This window comes from Pocillopora verrucosa, chromosome 12 (genome assembly GCF_036669915.1).
Source record: "Pocillopora verrucosa isolate sample1 chromosome 12, ASM3666991v2, whole genome shotgun sequence".
NCBI lineage: Eukaryota > Metazoa > Cnidaria > Anthozoa > Scleractinia > Pocilloporidae > Pocillopora > Pocillopora verrucosa.
In genome coordinates, this window is record NC_089323.1 from 10,042,933 (window position 1) to 10,057,599 (window position 14,667).

The window sequence follows — 14,667 nt, forward strand, 5'->3', positions numbered from 1 at the left end:
GTAAAATTACCATAATGACAAAGAAAGCATCAAGGCGTCTCCAACTCATGCTAATCAGCTTGCAAATGAAGGCTTGTTACTGGTCGCGGTCAAATACACGCGGCTCTGCTGATTTACACATCACTTTCAAGCGCGTCTGCAGCAAAGTCGTTAAAGACTCCTTGACGTTTCCTCGCCACAGAACTGCGTTTTTCTTTAGAGGTAGGTGTTAGTATTTTCATGATGGAGTTTGATGAATAATTCTGATAAGCCTTGCTTAGTTAAGGTACGAACAAAAATGCGAGGCATATTCCTGTATTAGCACACTGAGTACAGCAAAAGTTTGTTCGGTTTCTTTTGATACAACGACGTTTCGTGTAAAGATCGTAAATCAAAGCCGCTTGATAACAGAAAGGATGCACTACCTAACAGTTTCTTGGTTATTATTGTCACCTTGGTGGTAAAAATTTCATTTGCAAGTTGTAAGGGAGGGAAATATTTTGCTTTTGGAATACTCCGCACCCACGCCAACAGCACACATCATATTAGCCTCTTCAAAAGTGCAAGGTATTTTCCAGAAACACTGCAGGACATAACGTTAGAAATGGTATCTGAGAGGAAATGAGACAAAGAAACGCGTTGTCACCAAAACAAGCTGTTTCTTCACTCAGTGATAAGTAATTTTGAGGATGAGCGTCTGATTAAAAAAAATATTTATTCTTTCCTTTGTGATAATATCGTGACGTGTAACGCTAAGGCTATTTTAAGCACTTGATGTCCTTGCCTTGTATTACTTTTATCCTTTATGTTGATGCTTCACCTGGGAAACCTAAACTTAAGCCAGAAAATGTGTCAGTGCTTTGAGTGATTTATCATGAATTTTTCGAGAAGCACTTGTTTTTTCGACTAATATTTACTCGCTATTTGGAGGGTTTCTTAAAATATTCATGAACACTTAGTTATAAAATGAAACTCACCATGATGCCAAAGTATTTTCATATTTCTTCATTCGATCGGTCTCGCAGTTTTCGTTTCATTCCTTCGAAAACACAGTTACAGTGGAATGTAGAATTGTTTTACACGGATGGCTTTTGTACCGTCTTCTTCGCGATCCTTTGTAGAAACGCCTTAAACAACAAAACCGCAAAGCTAGAATTTTCCATTTTCACTTTCACAGGAAAGGATCAACAATAATGAGTAATTAAGAAATGTAGTTCCTTGTTGCAAAGCGAAGTTATCACGTAAAATAGTATTTTAAAGATAATTTTACACTTTACAAGATATCCTCCCGCAGTCACAGATAATAGAGTCTTCTTAAGAATGGCAGTTTATTTTTCAGGCAATTTAACATCACTTTCAAAACAGTTTTGAATATTTGTACGCGAACCCAAATATAAGAAGTCGTAAAGAATTCCATTTCTTAGGGAACTGTTTCAGTCGACTCGGTTGTATGGCGAATCCATAACGAAATTAGATTGTCATTTCTACGATGATAACAGTTAACCAGATTGTCAAAAATTTTAAGTTCCATCTATTCTGACCATGTATTTTCTTCCTCTCGAATGATTTTATCGTGATCAATATCTAATTTCCAGACGATTCTATTAATCAAAATAATATTTGACCAATTTATGAACGGTAACAGAGGTCTCAAAGCCACCGAAATTGAGTTAAAGAGCGAAACATATGTACACTTGTGTTTCTTGCAGAATTCCATAATTTTGTAACCTGCGTTTTGCCTTCGTCGTGTAATGAAAAGTGTTACGATATTCGTAACGCTCTATTTTATTGCGGTAAATATTTGCACGCCTGACATGTCTGCATGCCTTGCGGTTCCAGCTGTTTGTTCTGCCTGGTTACCAAGCAAGGGAGTGTCATAGTTGCTTCTCCAATCTCCATAATTTTAATCGAAGAGTTCATTTGGGCAGGTACATTTGAATTTGCTCGCTTTGTTTGTTTAAATACCCAGTTTTGTTTTGTGTAGGAGTAATGTCTGAAATCAGGGTATCTAGTCTCTATACCATGCACTTTGGATGCTTCATTTGCTCTTCACTGTGTCGAGTCCACGTGCAGTTTAGACTCTTCGACACCAAGTAACGTTAGCAGTTCAGTAAATGTTCGCATCGTAGTTTACCAGTCGTTTACAGACACTTTGTGTGATAAACGATGTTTGTAATCGTTCACTTCATGTATAATGCTTTAATGCTTCGTCATGAGAATGGTTTTTTCCTTCGGAAGGTTTGTCAGAGCCATTGATACACAACCACGACATGGATGCTCCTCCTGCAATGCAAAAAATTAGGGATGCTTGTAAAAAGAGAGGGTCGGGTGGAGCTAAAGGACTTGGAAGGTTAGTTTGTATACCAATATATTTAGCTCATAGCATGGTTCTCTATTTAGCACTATTGGTAGGACAAATCACAAGTGTTCAGTGCTGTAAAACTACAACAAGCAATAAGTTGAACACTTGTTCAACCTTCAGCCTTGATCCTAACCGTTAAAATCAATGTAGTGTTGATAATAGTTTTTCTCTTAGAATCACGCCTCACCTACCACCAACAAAAGAGTGTAGTAATTCTCTGATGGCTGTATTAATAATTCTTCCCAATGGGAAATAAGCATAGGAAACCTTGTGGTGAAAAGAATGGAGTTAAATTAGCAACAACAATGTCTCAATTAGATCTGCTGCCTTGCAGGCCACATACCAAAGTATCTCCCATGTCAGTATATTAACAGATGAGAAATTAGTGAGGGTACCATTAGAACCCAGCCACACCGAACACCTAAATGAGAGAAGTTGTCATGTGTATTTGGTAATCAGCAGCCTGATCTGAACAGTTATGTAGACAAATTGTTTAAAACTGACCAGTTCTTAATGGCAGTTGTTGCTTTTTTGGAGCAACAAACTGTGTGAGTTGTTCTGTGCATATACTAGTACTTTTTAGTACAAAAAGTAAAATTGGACAGTTAAACAGCCAATGGAAATTAACTGCCTGACCAATGCTTACCAATCAAAATCAAGAGGTCTCTAGTGAGCAGCTTGAAAACACAAAAACATATATTTAACTAACTTTTGGATGATGCATGAAAGACTGTTGCTGTCCTGACATAGGAATATTTCTTCTCTGGGTCTCTGGCACTTTGTTTTTGACAGAGCTGGTTGGTAATTGGCCATGGTGTCCTATAATGTAGATGTAATTGTGCTCATGTAACTGGCCTTGAACTGTGTGCTCAGTTCATTTGAAATTAATTGCTTGCTCCCTGAATTGTACTTCACTCACCATTGTTATCATTACTAATAGGATGGTGTATATGCTATGTTTGTGATTGGACACTGCAATTGGATAGGTTACATGTTAGGCCTGTTTTATTTGCACAGTGCATGTCATTTGTGTGGACTGCGATCAAGATCACTGAGTTAATTTCCTCTAGTAAAAGTTATTGCTTAAGTTGTTATTTACTTGTGAGTTTGGCTTATTGGTATTTTTGCCATAGATTTCCTCATACTTTTACCTAATTGGTAAAACAGATTTTTTTTTGTCATCCAATTTGGTCTGTAATCCTGCTTATCATCAAGAAATCAGTCTCCTGCCCTGACCCTTTAATGCCCATGGGTGTCCAAGAGAGAATTTCTCTTTGCAATATCAATGCAATATCAAGTAGATAAGTAATGGGGATTGAGATAAAGATCCAATATATGGAATTATTAATTGATCCAATACCAAATTCTTTGAACTTGGATCATAAGAATTGTGTGAAAGATGGTAAGGAAAATTACTAATTTAATCCTAGGAGCAGAAGGGTTAATCACAAGCATCATTACGGATTTAGCTGATCTTCACTTTATCTTGGTGCTGTTTTTGCAATTTTTGCTTCATAAAAAAATTAGGGAACTGCTTCTTGATTAGAGCTATTCATTTTTTAATTGCTTTTTTTTGTTTTTTATTCAGAGCTTTTAGAATCTTTGATGATGACTACAGCAATTCTCTGAACTTTGACGAGTTTGTAACAGGTCTACGTGACTATAAAGTCCAACTGACAGATGAGGTGAAACAATTTGAGTGAAAGCTGAAGTCCATGTTAGATAGTATATCCCAACAAAACTGAACAACACTGCAACTCTGCAAGACCCAGATTTTCACTTAAGTGAAAATGAACACCTACATTTGGGAGTCTTTTTCAAGATTATGGGAACAGATGAGTAGTTGAGAACAGTAGTAAAATATATTTTTAATCTGGTCTTTTCTCTCCATTTCTCAAGGGGAGATCAGAAATATCGCAAAAACTAGTTTACCTCCAGTGAAATTACACACAGTTTAACCTGTGTTAAGCTGCATCATATAAAGTGGCCACCCTGTATTAAGCAGTCATGTTTTCAAAGCCCTGAAGTTTTTTTCCTCCTCCTTACTGTAATTTTACCTCTATTAAGTGGTTGTGGTCACCCTTTACTGAGTTCCCAGTGCCTGTTTGTATTGTCCTTCAACTGTATTGAATGGTCACTCAAAGCAGAACCACAGAAAGAAAACTAAGAATAATCTTTCAAGCAAACTTGTATCTTTATTTACTGTATCTCTCAAAATCAATGCAAGTAGTATTTTTTAGTAAGGTTTTTGGTTTTGTATAATTAGTTGTTCATTGAAACATGAAATGGCATTTTAATTTTTTTTTAAATACCCCTATTCTGTGGAACCTGCATGAAGGGATCACCATGCCATTCCCTATGGGTGACTTCTTAATGCAGGTTTGACTGTAAAAAGGTAGAAAATGGATTAAAGGTGCAAGGTTATACATATATGTTGAACAGTGTGCTTATGTGCATTCTTTTTAATGTTGTATCAATAGGAATTTCAGGAACTGTTTGACTATTTTGACAAAGATAAGGGAGGGCAAGTTGACATTAATGAATTCATCAATGCATTCAGGGTAAGTTTCAAATGTTACAAATCTTTCTTCATGCTATATGATTGATCTCTTGAAGTTCTACTTGGAAAGCTTTTTGTTTGTCAGTATTCAAGTATTATTTGCATCTGGTGTGTAACTTTTGTTTTGTACGTGTAAAGGATATTTTGCACTAAATATTAACTGCTGCAGAAAGAAATGTATTTGTATGTGGTAAATTATAGTTATCAGATATACAGACATTTGGAAATTAATTTTAAACATTCAAAGAAACCATGATGTGTGAAAAGAAAGATTCATTTTCTTTGCTTAATTTGCGAGGCCAATTAAAACCATTAACCTTGATCTTGAGAGATTTTGCCATGATGCTATTGCAGCCAGACTGAACCACTTATCAACACAATTTTGTCATTAAACAGAAATGTCAGACTAGATCAGTCAGTGCTTAAACTGTTCCAACCACTCTTCTAGTTTGTTTTTGGAAAAAGTGTGAAACAAGATCCCTATGAAGGCTTTTCTTTTTTTGTTACATTAACCAGCAAGACTAGTAAGTTTCAGTGGTTGATAAGTAACCCATTTGTTTGCAAAGACCAGTTACATGGTGATAACTGGGAGCTAGCTTTTCTAAATCTTTCTTAATATAAGAGAAAATCTTAAGACCAGACTAGTACATGCAGAGGGTTTTGCTTCTGGTTCCATCCCTAGAGTACACACAGACGCATAGCTTTCTGTATGTACCAATAATTTCACAGACATAATTTATCCTTAGGAGCAGAATATTCATCCAACACAATATAAAACCTGCCAAATATTTGGAGGCAAGATTCCTGGGAAAATTGAATAAATTTGAAAATGCAGGCTCATGAGACTTTGTCTTGCAAAATGATCTCCACGCATGCTTCAGGAACAAACCTCTGGTGTGTATGGGTCTTAAGTCTCTAAGAGGATGTGAGGATTAAGATCAGATCTTTACCCCTTTGCTACTGCCTGACTGACATAGGAATGTACATATGAAAATACATCTCTGTAGTGTAGTGGTAATCAGAGCATTTAATAATAAGGCTGAATTCCACAAGAGGGTTCGGATTTTCTTGTAGTGTTTGGCTCAACACAAAATAATGCACATCTCAATGACCAGACTCAAAATTTACCTTCCATTGTTGATAATTTGTATTGAAACCTTTGTTTTAATTCTTATTCTTTGACTTTCTTTCATTTTAGAAACCTTTGTCAGGGAGCAGACTCAAAGTGGTTGACCTGGCATTCAAGAAGGCTGACAGAACTGGAGATGGTGTGATCGATTGTAAAGATATGGAGAGGTAAGCTGTTTTTAATTCAGTAGGAGTGCTGTGTGTGACATTGATGCAGCAGTGTCTCACCGAGGGGTACTAATTGCACTCATAGTTCATTCTTAAGAAGGAAACTGTGATAAGCTTAAGCCACATGGGCAAAACATGCGGGAGGTTGGGAGAATGCGAGATAAGTGTAGGAAACCACGACGCCAAGCGGAGTGGTTTCCAGCTTATCGGAAACCATTTTACATTTCTTTTATAAAATAACTAATGAAAGAGGAACAAAAACCATGTTTACGTACTCTCATGTAAAATGGTTTTATGGCCAATCAGAGCACGTGTACTATTTGAATTATTTTATAAAAAACAATGTAGGTGCAAGGGACATCTGGAACAACCTTGGAGAAAGAGGCATTTTTTTAATGAAAATGATGTAGCAATTAGTAAATATAATTCTATGCCGATGTTGTGCTTCTATAACCTTTAGCTCATGAATTTCTCTCAGTCACTTGAGGAGTTTAAGGATTAAATAAGTGTCAGTAATATTAACTCAACTCTTGTGTCATATAGGTATTACAATGTTCAAGAACATCCCAAATACAAAAATGGTGAAATGACTAAAAAGGAGGTATTTGAGGAGTTCCTTGAAAGATTTGAGCCAGATCAAAAAGATGGAAAGGTTGGTAAATGTTTTTTTAAAATTGATCTCCCCTGTAAAGCCCTCTCTCTATATATAATGTACATGTATTTTACAGATAGATTCCAAGTGCTGTGTGTCTGCTCAGTAATTGATCCCAAATGAGGTCAAAATGTGATTACAACAAAATAAAAGGGCATAGTTGGCAAAATGTTGGTAATTTTGACATCATGCATGTGTCTGTAAGGACAAGTCAAAATGAGGTACACTTGCCTAAGGATAAAAAGTGATTTTGATTTTAAGGGCCTCGTTTTAAAGCAGAGACATTATGTATTTGAAAATGATCTATTTCATTCTCTATTCCTATGGAATTGTACTCATTATTTTGAAGACTGTTAAAAAAAATTCAGGTTTGTGATGAAAATTGAGCTGCCAGGCTAGCTAACAGTAGAAAAGAACCCACAATAAGTACAGGCACTTGATGCTGAGGGTATTACATCAGAGAGGGTTGACTGTGTGTACCCATGGCTGTTAATTGCCATGGTTGTTTTCTGTACTCTAGTAATGGCCTGTTTTCTTTTTTTTTCTGTAGGTCACAAGGGCAGAGTTTTTGGAGTACTATGCTTGCCTCGGAGCAAACATTGACAGTGATGCCTACTTTGACCTGATGGTCAGAAGTGCATGGAAATTGTAGTTAATGTCATCCTGATCTATTGTTTCTTACTCATAGTTTCATTTATGCAGATTGTGGTTGACCTTGAGCCGGTCAGTCTTAAAAATGACTTAAAGAGCAAGTAAGAGATATGAAATGTGATGCAACTCTCATTTGCAATATGGTGAGGTGCATCAGTCCATTAGTGCTCACAAGTTAACTGAGAATTTTTTTGTTATCATTGTCGTTGGGGATCCATTTGAAACACTTAATGTATCATTGTAGGGACTAGTTGTAGAGTAGGCTTGTGCTCTGTAGGGATTTAGGACTTGATTAAGTTTGTGTTCTTAGTTAGGAATTTAATGCACTAATCACATTTTGGCAGTCTGTGAAACTAGGGGTGTTTGATACTTTTTAAGTTATTTGTTGTAAGAAATTTGCATTGCAGTTAAGGATTACACACAAGTAACTTGCTACTGAAGTGTACTTAGCATTTTTAAGAGCAAGACTGTATATTTTTTTTTATTTCATTTAATACTGTAAAATTTAACAGTGTTTACTGCTAATGTAAATGAAACTTGACACTTTCTTACTATTTTAATATTTTTAAGGAGCTGATAGATCTAAACAGTTCATTACATACAGAAAGAGTAATTATTATAATGATTTTAGTAATTATTGTTTTTATAGTGTAACATGAATTGTGATGTTTCAATTGGTATGAAATAAACCTGACCTTACTTAAACTAAAGTGAATTAAATGACAGTTTGAATACAATTGAACCTGTATTGAGTGTTCACCCTTTATCGAGTAATTGTTTGTGAAAGTTCCAAAACTTTTTCTCTTTTAAGTACTGTAATTTTTGCTTCTATAAAGTGGTCACCTCTCCTAATCTGTTGTGGTCACCCTTGACTGAGTCCAAACAGAGTCTTCGTTCTGTTTGTATTGTCTTCTACCTGTATTGAACAGTCACTTAAAGCAGAACTACAACCAGGGCCTAGGATTGTAGTCTGTTTACCAACATCCTATTTATCCTAAATCATAGCAACAAGATTGTAAGGTGATTGGGGTTGGGCCAGGTAAAATAGACTATTGAGCTCAGAGCTCAACCTCATTTCTTTAAACAAAAAGGCTGTGAATTGACTAACATTGTTGTGTCTATATTAAAAAAAAATCAATTTTGATTGGTTCCCTAGTCTCTCCATTAATCAAGGAGAGGTTAAGTACAATATGTTCATGGGTGCATTCAGGGGCCCTTTCCTTCAGAGTAAGGCAAAGCAAGCTGTCCTACTGAAAATGAGTTCTACTTGAGTAGGAATCTTCAAAATGATTTCGTATGAAATGCTTCACATACATCTACTGTAGTAATGAGCTTACTGAGTAACTGGAACTTGCTTCCCAGCTTAAACCTGGTTTTCTTCAACTTGCCAAGTCAAGTCAAAACAAGTAAAAGTAAGTTGTTTTCATTCCACTATTAACTGAGAAAGATGCTGCAACTGTACAGTGAAGAACTAGTAAAGCAGAATTCTTAAAAAATCGACCTCAAAACTATGTTATGGTCTACTTAGAACCAACAAGACGTCAATTTCGGATTGATCAGAGCCTATTTAGTAGTATTTTTTCTAATTTTCCTCATCCTTAAACTTTAGTACAATTTACACAACCTCGAGAATGAAAGAAGTTGAGTAATTGATGTGCCTCTATATTTAAAACAAAGTTTGGAGAAAAAGCTCTCCTTTGCAGTTTTCTAGAGTTAACCATAATGTCCACAACCTGGAATTTAATTAGTCCTTCAAGATAGTTTAAAACAGCTTTGTAATTTTTAAAATCAATTCTTTGATAAATTAATACTACCTAACTTTTTCACATGTTTCCTTGAAATTGTTTCTTAAAATGTCCAGTGATTCCCAACTAAGTAATGATCATTTATGATGTACTGGGTTACCAAAACTACACTACAGCATCTTATTAACACTCTTGATTTTAACTTCCTGTGTCTGCCATTAACAAAAAGCCAGTATTTTAAATCATTACTTTCAATTTCCAGATTAATCTTTGTGCAAAGTGTTATGAGTAATTGTTGTTGTAAATATAAGCTTCTAGAAATCTCCAGACTGCTTAGTCATGCTGACTTGCGTACCATAGAACTTTCTAGAACATTTCATCAAGTCATGCAGTTATTACGTAATACTGGGATAAAGTCTGTAGTGGGCTCAAGTTTACCGAGGATAAGTACTGTACTGCCTTTAGGAGTCGCTCCTTATTAAGAATGTTATTCATTGTTTAATAAAGTAATTGAGTTTGCAGGATTGGTAGTGTTTTTCTGTCACTTAAATTATATGGTAACAAAAGTGTTAAAAAAAAAACAAACTTGAGTTTCAGTCTAGAGCGGTCTTGATTTATCAAAAAACACTTGTATTGCACCCTGAGGAGGTCAAGGAGTGTAGAATTTGGCCCTCAATGGGAGGGGTTTGGAATGTCCCATTTGAGACCATTTCATTCATAGCAGAGCTATAACATATTTAAAAACACCCCAGTATAAAGCAGGTAATATAATAGCTAAGGCAGTCCCGGTTTGACAGCTTGATGTGAAGAAATGCATGGAAACCATTCCATTCTCTACTGATGCAGGAAGTCTTTCAGCACTTCATTCACTTTGGTGGAATCTAGAGGAACTTTAAACGATTCTTTAGTTTTCAAAACGTCTTCCTCTGTGAACACTTTCCCACTTTTCAAAAAAGGAAGAATTTTTTCCTCAAACTCTTCCGCGGTACATTCAGGGTGAAACTGGACTCCAAGTATGTTATCAGCAAATAACACCATTTCGTGTTCACAAGTGTTGGAACTAGCGATGGTCTTAGCATTTGGGGGAAGTTCTGTCACGCATTCGCTGTGTGACTCCAGCAAATCTAAAGAACCTTTCTCGAACAGTTTAGATACAATTGAATTTGTATCGCTGCTGCTGTGGGCTGCCATCACCCGCTCGGTTTGTAAAACGAATTTTCCCAAAGGATTCTTGGCTACAACTCCACCTAGAGCTTTGGCAACGAGTTGATGGCCGAAGCAGAGACCAACTAAACGCTTCGAAGGCGATTTTTCCGCCAAAGTAGCTACAAATTTCTCGGCTTTTCGAACCCATTCTTTATCGTCATGAACTGAATAGTGGCTTCCTGTGATGATGAAACCATTATATTTATCGAGATCTTCAGCTGTGGGAACTTCTCCACCGCAAACATTGAACCCACGCCATTCCTCATCATCTTCACGATGGTAAAGTTCAACATGACGTTTGAGCATCACGTCTCTTCCTCCCCACTTCTCTGCATCCTCACAGATCAAAACCGCAAATCGTTTCTGTTCCATTGCTTCAGAATTCACTGCTTTGTTCAAGAGCAATGTAATTTATCCTCACGTGACGCAAAACACCGGTTGTTACAACCGAGTGCGTGATTGTCGTCGATAGCTATGTACGTCACAAAGTTGTCACGCAGTCTTCGCATACGATTACGTATTATTTAGATCACCTGATGGGAGGGAATATGATTACTGGGCTCCTGTTTATGGGAAATTTCCTCTTAGATTTTGCCAACTCGGGTTATTTGTCTAAATATTCAAAGTATTCAGGCGTGAACAGAGGAATTTGGTCACAAATAAATGAAATAAACCATATTTTCATGATAGCAAAGAATGAAGTGATCCTCAAAAGTGAAGTTCAAATTCGATGTCAAAATGCAGCCTTTGACATAGTTGACTGTGATAATATTCCCTCCCAAAACCCATGCCTGTAGCTCTGTTGTTGGTAGCACCTTACTCCTATCCCTACGACACAGGTCTGAACCAACTGTAAGTCTGAATTTTCCAGGTTTTTTCCCTCAAACAGTTTCTTCTTTTAAATATTGCCAATGACAATCATTTCCCTTAATACTTATTTGGAAATTGTTAGTATTTATATTTGACCACTCCCAGGTACGTCTATTCAGGCCAGTTATTCGGAATTAACATACATTAGTAAAAATTCCCCTACAGTAGGAGGCATGCCAGTTGGTTATGTACAGACCTCAGGAAAGGAGTCACAACTAGAGCAACCAAGAACAGATGCAATGAGTGACATAGTTTGGGTCCAAACCACCAAAAATGTGTAGAATCTGTGCAAGTATCAAGACAAGGATAATTTCCCACACCTCTGTCACTGTCTTAGCTCGATTGCCAATAGTTAGTAAGAGCTTGACACAGGCTATAAATCATTCAAAATAAGCCTTAATTCTCCCAGAGACTGTCTGAAAAGTAATTTTGTTGGAACAAGACTCAGGATTTACAAAAATCTAACCATAAGTAACATAGAATTAATATATAAATAGAAGAATAATAAAACAAAGTAACAGAATTAATATATAAATAGAAGAATAATAAAACAAACCATGCTGATGAGACACATTTAGGGTTGATACTTTATTAAAATAGAGGCTTGATGTCCCATGAATATCCATTAGAAAAATACCTAACACCTAATTGAATTCTGAGGATTGTAAATATTTGCAAGTTCAATACCCAAACTTTCACCCTTGCACTATTTTGAGTTTTTGCAGTGTGAAATGACATTACTAGTCTACAGTTAATAACCTATAACAGCACTGATTGAATTATTGGCACTTTGCCCAGTTTTGCAAAATTATATTGTTGCTTAAAGAAAAAACAAACACACTCATACCCTTAAGAATACTTCTATCGCCACTTTTAAAATAGTTGACATTCTTAGTGAGCACTAGACTCCTAGTCTGCTCTTGCAAAAAAGTGAAGGGCAAACCAGTAACACTGGAGAAGACTCATAATAATTAACATAAAAATTATCAATACTATAATAATCAAAATACTGTCACTCAGACTAGCATTGTTAGTTTAAAAATTTAATGTCACCATGGTGAGCACAGAGTTTAACCTTACCATCTCTAGTCCTGAGCATGTATATACATTTTACTGACATGATATGCAATATGACCCACTCAAACCTATAGAATTCTTCACTGTGGTTGAAAGTTGTATAATGAAACTTGGTAAAAACCAGATATGGAATTCAGTTGATGTAGAGCACAGTGACTGGTCAGGTTGTGAAAAAAACTAGCAACAGATGGCTAACATGTGTGTGGCATACCCAGCCAGAATGTCTCTAACAAAGGTTACATTGTAAAGTAGTACTGTACAGCCAGCAAAAACCCTTGACCCTAACCACTGCTTTGGCCAGCATCATGCAACAGACTGGTTAAATTAGCAAATTTGTAAATGTAGAAACAAGGGAACCGTTTCCTTCCCAATAATACCATAAAAGTTGTGTGAAAAAAGTGGTCCAAAATTGTAATTCCTGCAATGTACTTTTTCTAACAGAAAATTTCCAAGTACCCACACATACTCTACTACAGCACCTTAACCCCTTTATTTAAAAGTACATGTTCAACCTTTTGCTCCCTGATGATTTGATCAAGTCTTGCTTTTTAGCCCCTGGTTAGAGTATTAAAAATGTGTGGAGAAATTTTACATACACCACTGATATTTCAAATACCTTGGTCCCCTTAAAGGTAAAAGTGTTTTCTTTTATTGCTTAAACAAAAAAAAAAAAAAAAGAAAAAAATGGCTAACTATGCAACCATTTTCCTCGGTTTGTAGAGTCTGTCATCGAAATTTTAAGAATCCTCTTTCGAAAGGAACTTCTTCAAGGCAGCCGCCATCTTAGATGAATCTAGAGGTAGAAGAAGAGACTCTTCGCAAAGTTTCTTTCCATTCTCGTCTAGTTTACCGCCACAGAATAAGTCAGGGATCAGATGATCTTTATAATCTTGCACAATAAATTCTGGATGCGCTTGAATCCCGAAGATGTTTTCTGTAAATTGAATCATCTCATGATGGCAAGTTGCTGATTCCGCCAGATTTGTAGCTCCGGGGGGTAGGGTCGCTACACATTCACCATGGCACTCCAGCAAGCGAAGGGGGCCATCAAGGCCTTCGATTAGTTCTTTTATTGCTTTATTTCCTCGAAAATTCCTATCTGTTTTGACTTCTTCGCTCTGCAGGACGAATTTCTGCGATGGATTCGCCGTGACTTGACCACCCAGAGCGGCTCCAATTAACTGATGGCCGAAGCACACACCTATGATACGAGCCTTGGATGAATTCGCCGAAGAAGAAATAAATTCCTTCAAATCGTTGATCCACTTGATATCATCGTTCGCAGAATGGGGACTTCCCGTGATAAAGAAGCCGTCAAATGTTTCTAAATCCCCTTTGGAAGGTACCTCGCCTTCAATAGCTGCGAAAATACGCCAATCCTCGGCCTCAGATTTGCTTTTGAAGATGTCGACATAACGCTTTCCTATCGATGAAGCGCCACCCCATTTTTCGTGGTTATCGCAAACTATAACACCATAGCGAGTCCCATGACAGCTTCCTGTGTTTGATGTCATTTTGAATCGTCGTCTAACAGCGGTAGTAATCGTTCTGTGCTTAAACGAACGCACAAACAACGGAAATGAAGAAAGTGGGCTGATTTTCATACAACTTGAAAATTTTATAAACGCCGAATACAATCCATAGACGCGCCAAGTTTTGTTTTTTACCCGAGGCTAATACAAATTAGGCGATGAAAGAAAATAAAATAGCAAAGCGACGACAATTTAACAATGAAATGAATACGTACAATTCATTTGTGAAATGACTGAAGATTGTAGATCTTCGCACGGCATAAACAAAAGAATAAATGATAATTTTCAATCAATGTTCAGGCCCTACGCATCTGTCAAAGTTTTAATAGCAAAACTTCTAGCTTTTTTCCGCTTTAAATTCAAATTGTTCTTGTTTTCAAGTGTTGAAATAATCCTTTTTGCCACAGATCAGACATAATTCATCCCCTTCGTAGATTTCAAGCGTGCGAATTCAGCTGCAATTTCCGATTTTCCGGTCCTTTGTAATGCCGCCGACAATCTCATCACCCCACCCTACCCTATTACATTTTATAAACATCTTCAAAACTTGCTTTTTTGCTTCAAGAATGAACCGCCTGCAACTCAAATCCATTAAATTACACGAAATTGTACCTTAGAATACTTATCTTCACCATAAACCCCATAGATTAAGAGAATACCAATCTGTGATGAAAATAAATTGCTTAGCCCTCCCTGGTGGGATAGTTGTATTGAAGCTAGAGGGTGTTGAATTTAAT

The 14,667-nt window shown here is 36.6% G+C and overlaps 3 protein-coding genes across 4 annotated transcripts; 1 reads left to right on the forward strand and 2 right to left on the reverse strand.

Moving 5' to 3' along the window:
- The first annotated feature begins 93 nt into the window (after positions 1-93).
- Positions 94-8,237, forward strand: LOC131786423 (calcyphosin-like protein). 2 transcript variants are annotated; one of them, XM_059103482.2, is made up of 7 exons: positions 94-201; positions 2,218-2,329; positions 3,930-4,026; positions 4,822-4,902; positions 6,100-6,197; positions 6,741-6,849; positions 7,400-8,237. In XM_059103482.2, exons 2-7 carry the CDS (start codon positions 2,250-2,252, stop codon positions 7,499-7,501), a joined length of 567 nt encoding a protein of 188 aa, XP_058959465.1. In that variant the 5' UTR covers positions 94-201; positions 2,218-2,249; the 3' UTR covers positions 7,502-8,237. The 2 variants fall into 2 exon arrangements, with proteins under 2 accessions (XP_058959465.1, XP_058959464.1); XM_059103481.2 differs by lacking the exon at positions 94-201 and adding an exon at positions 1,787-1,907.
- Positions 8,238-8,375: 138 nt separating this feature from the next.
- On the reverse strand, positions 8,376-10,988 carry LOC131786422 (uncharacterized). The gene has a single exon (XM_059103480.2). It carries the CDS (start codon positions 10,821-10,823, stop codon positions 10,080-10,082), a length of 744 nt encoding a protein of 247 aa, XP_058959463.1. The 5' UTR covers positions 10,824-10,988; the 3' UTR covers positions 8,376-10,079.
- An 894-nt stretch (positions 10,989-11,882) lies between these two features.
- Positions 11,883-14,396, reverse strand: LOC131786420 (uncharacterized). The gene has a single exon (XM_059103478.2). The coding sequence runs from the start codon at positions 14,000-14,002 to the stop codon at positions 13,136-13,138; it is 867 nt and encodes a 288-aa protein (XP_058959461.2). The 5' UTR covers positions 14,003-14,396; the 3' UTR covers positions 11,883-13,135.
- Positions 14,397-14,667: the final 271 nt, after the last annotated feature.

What these genes read in the sequence shown, in the direction of transcription:
- LOC131786420 (XM_059103478.2), bottom strand. Translation starts at nt 14,002, where the DNA reads ATGAAAATCAGCCCACTTTCTTCATTTCCGTTGTTTGTGCGTTCGTTT.
- LOC131786422 (XM_059103480.2), bottom strand. Translation starts at nt 10,823, where the DNA reads ATGGAACAGAAACGATTTGCGGTTTTGATCTGTGAGGATGCAGAGAAG.
- LOC131786423 (XM_059103481.2), top strand. Translation starts at nt 1,802, where the DNA reads ATGCCTTGCGGTTCCAGCTGTTTGTTCTGCCTGGTTACCAAGCAAGGG. An exon ending in GGAGCTAAAGGACTTGGAAG is followed by an intron (nt 2,330 to 3,929) that starts GTTAGTTTGTAT and finishes TTTTTTATTCAG; the next exon opens with AGCTTTTAGAATCTTTGATG. An exon ending in AAGTCCAACTGACAGATGAG is followed by an intron (nt 4,027 to 4,821) that starts GTGAAACAATTT and finishes TTGTATCAATAG; the next exon opens with GAATTTCAGGAACTGTTTGA.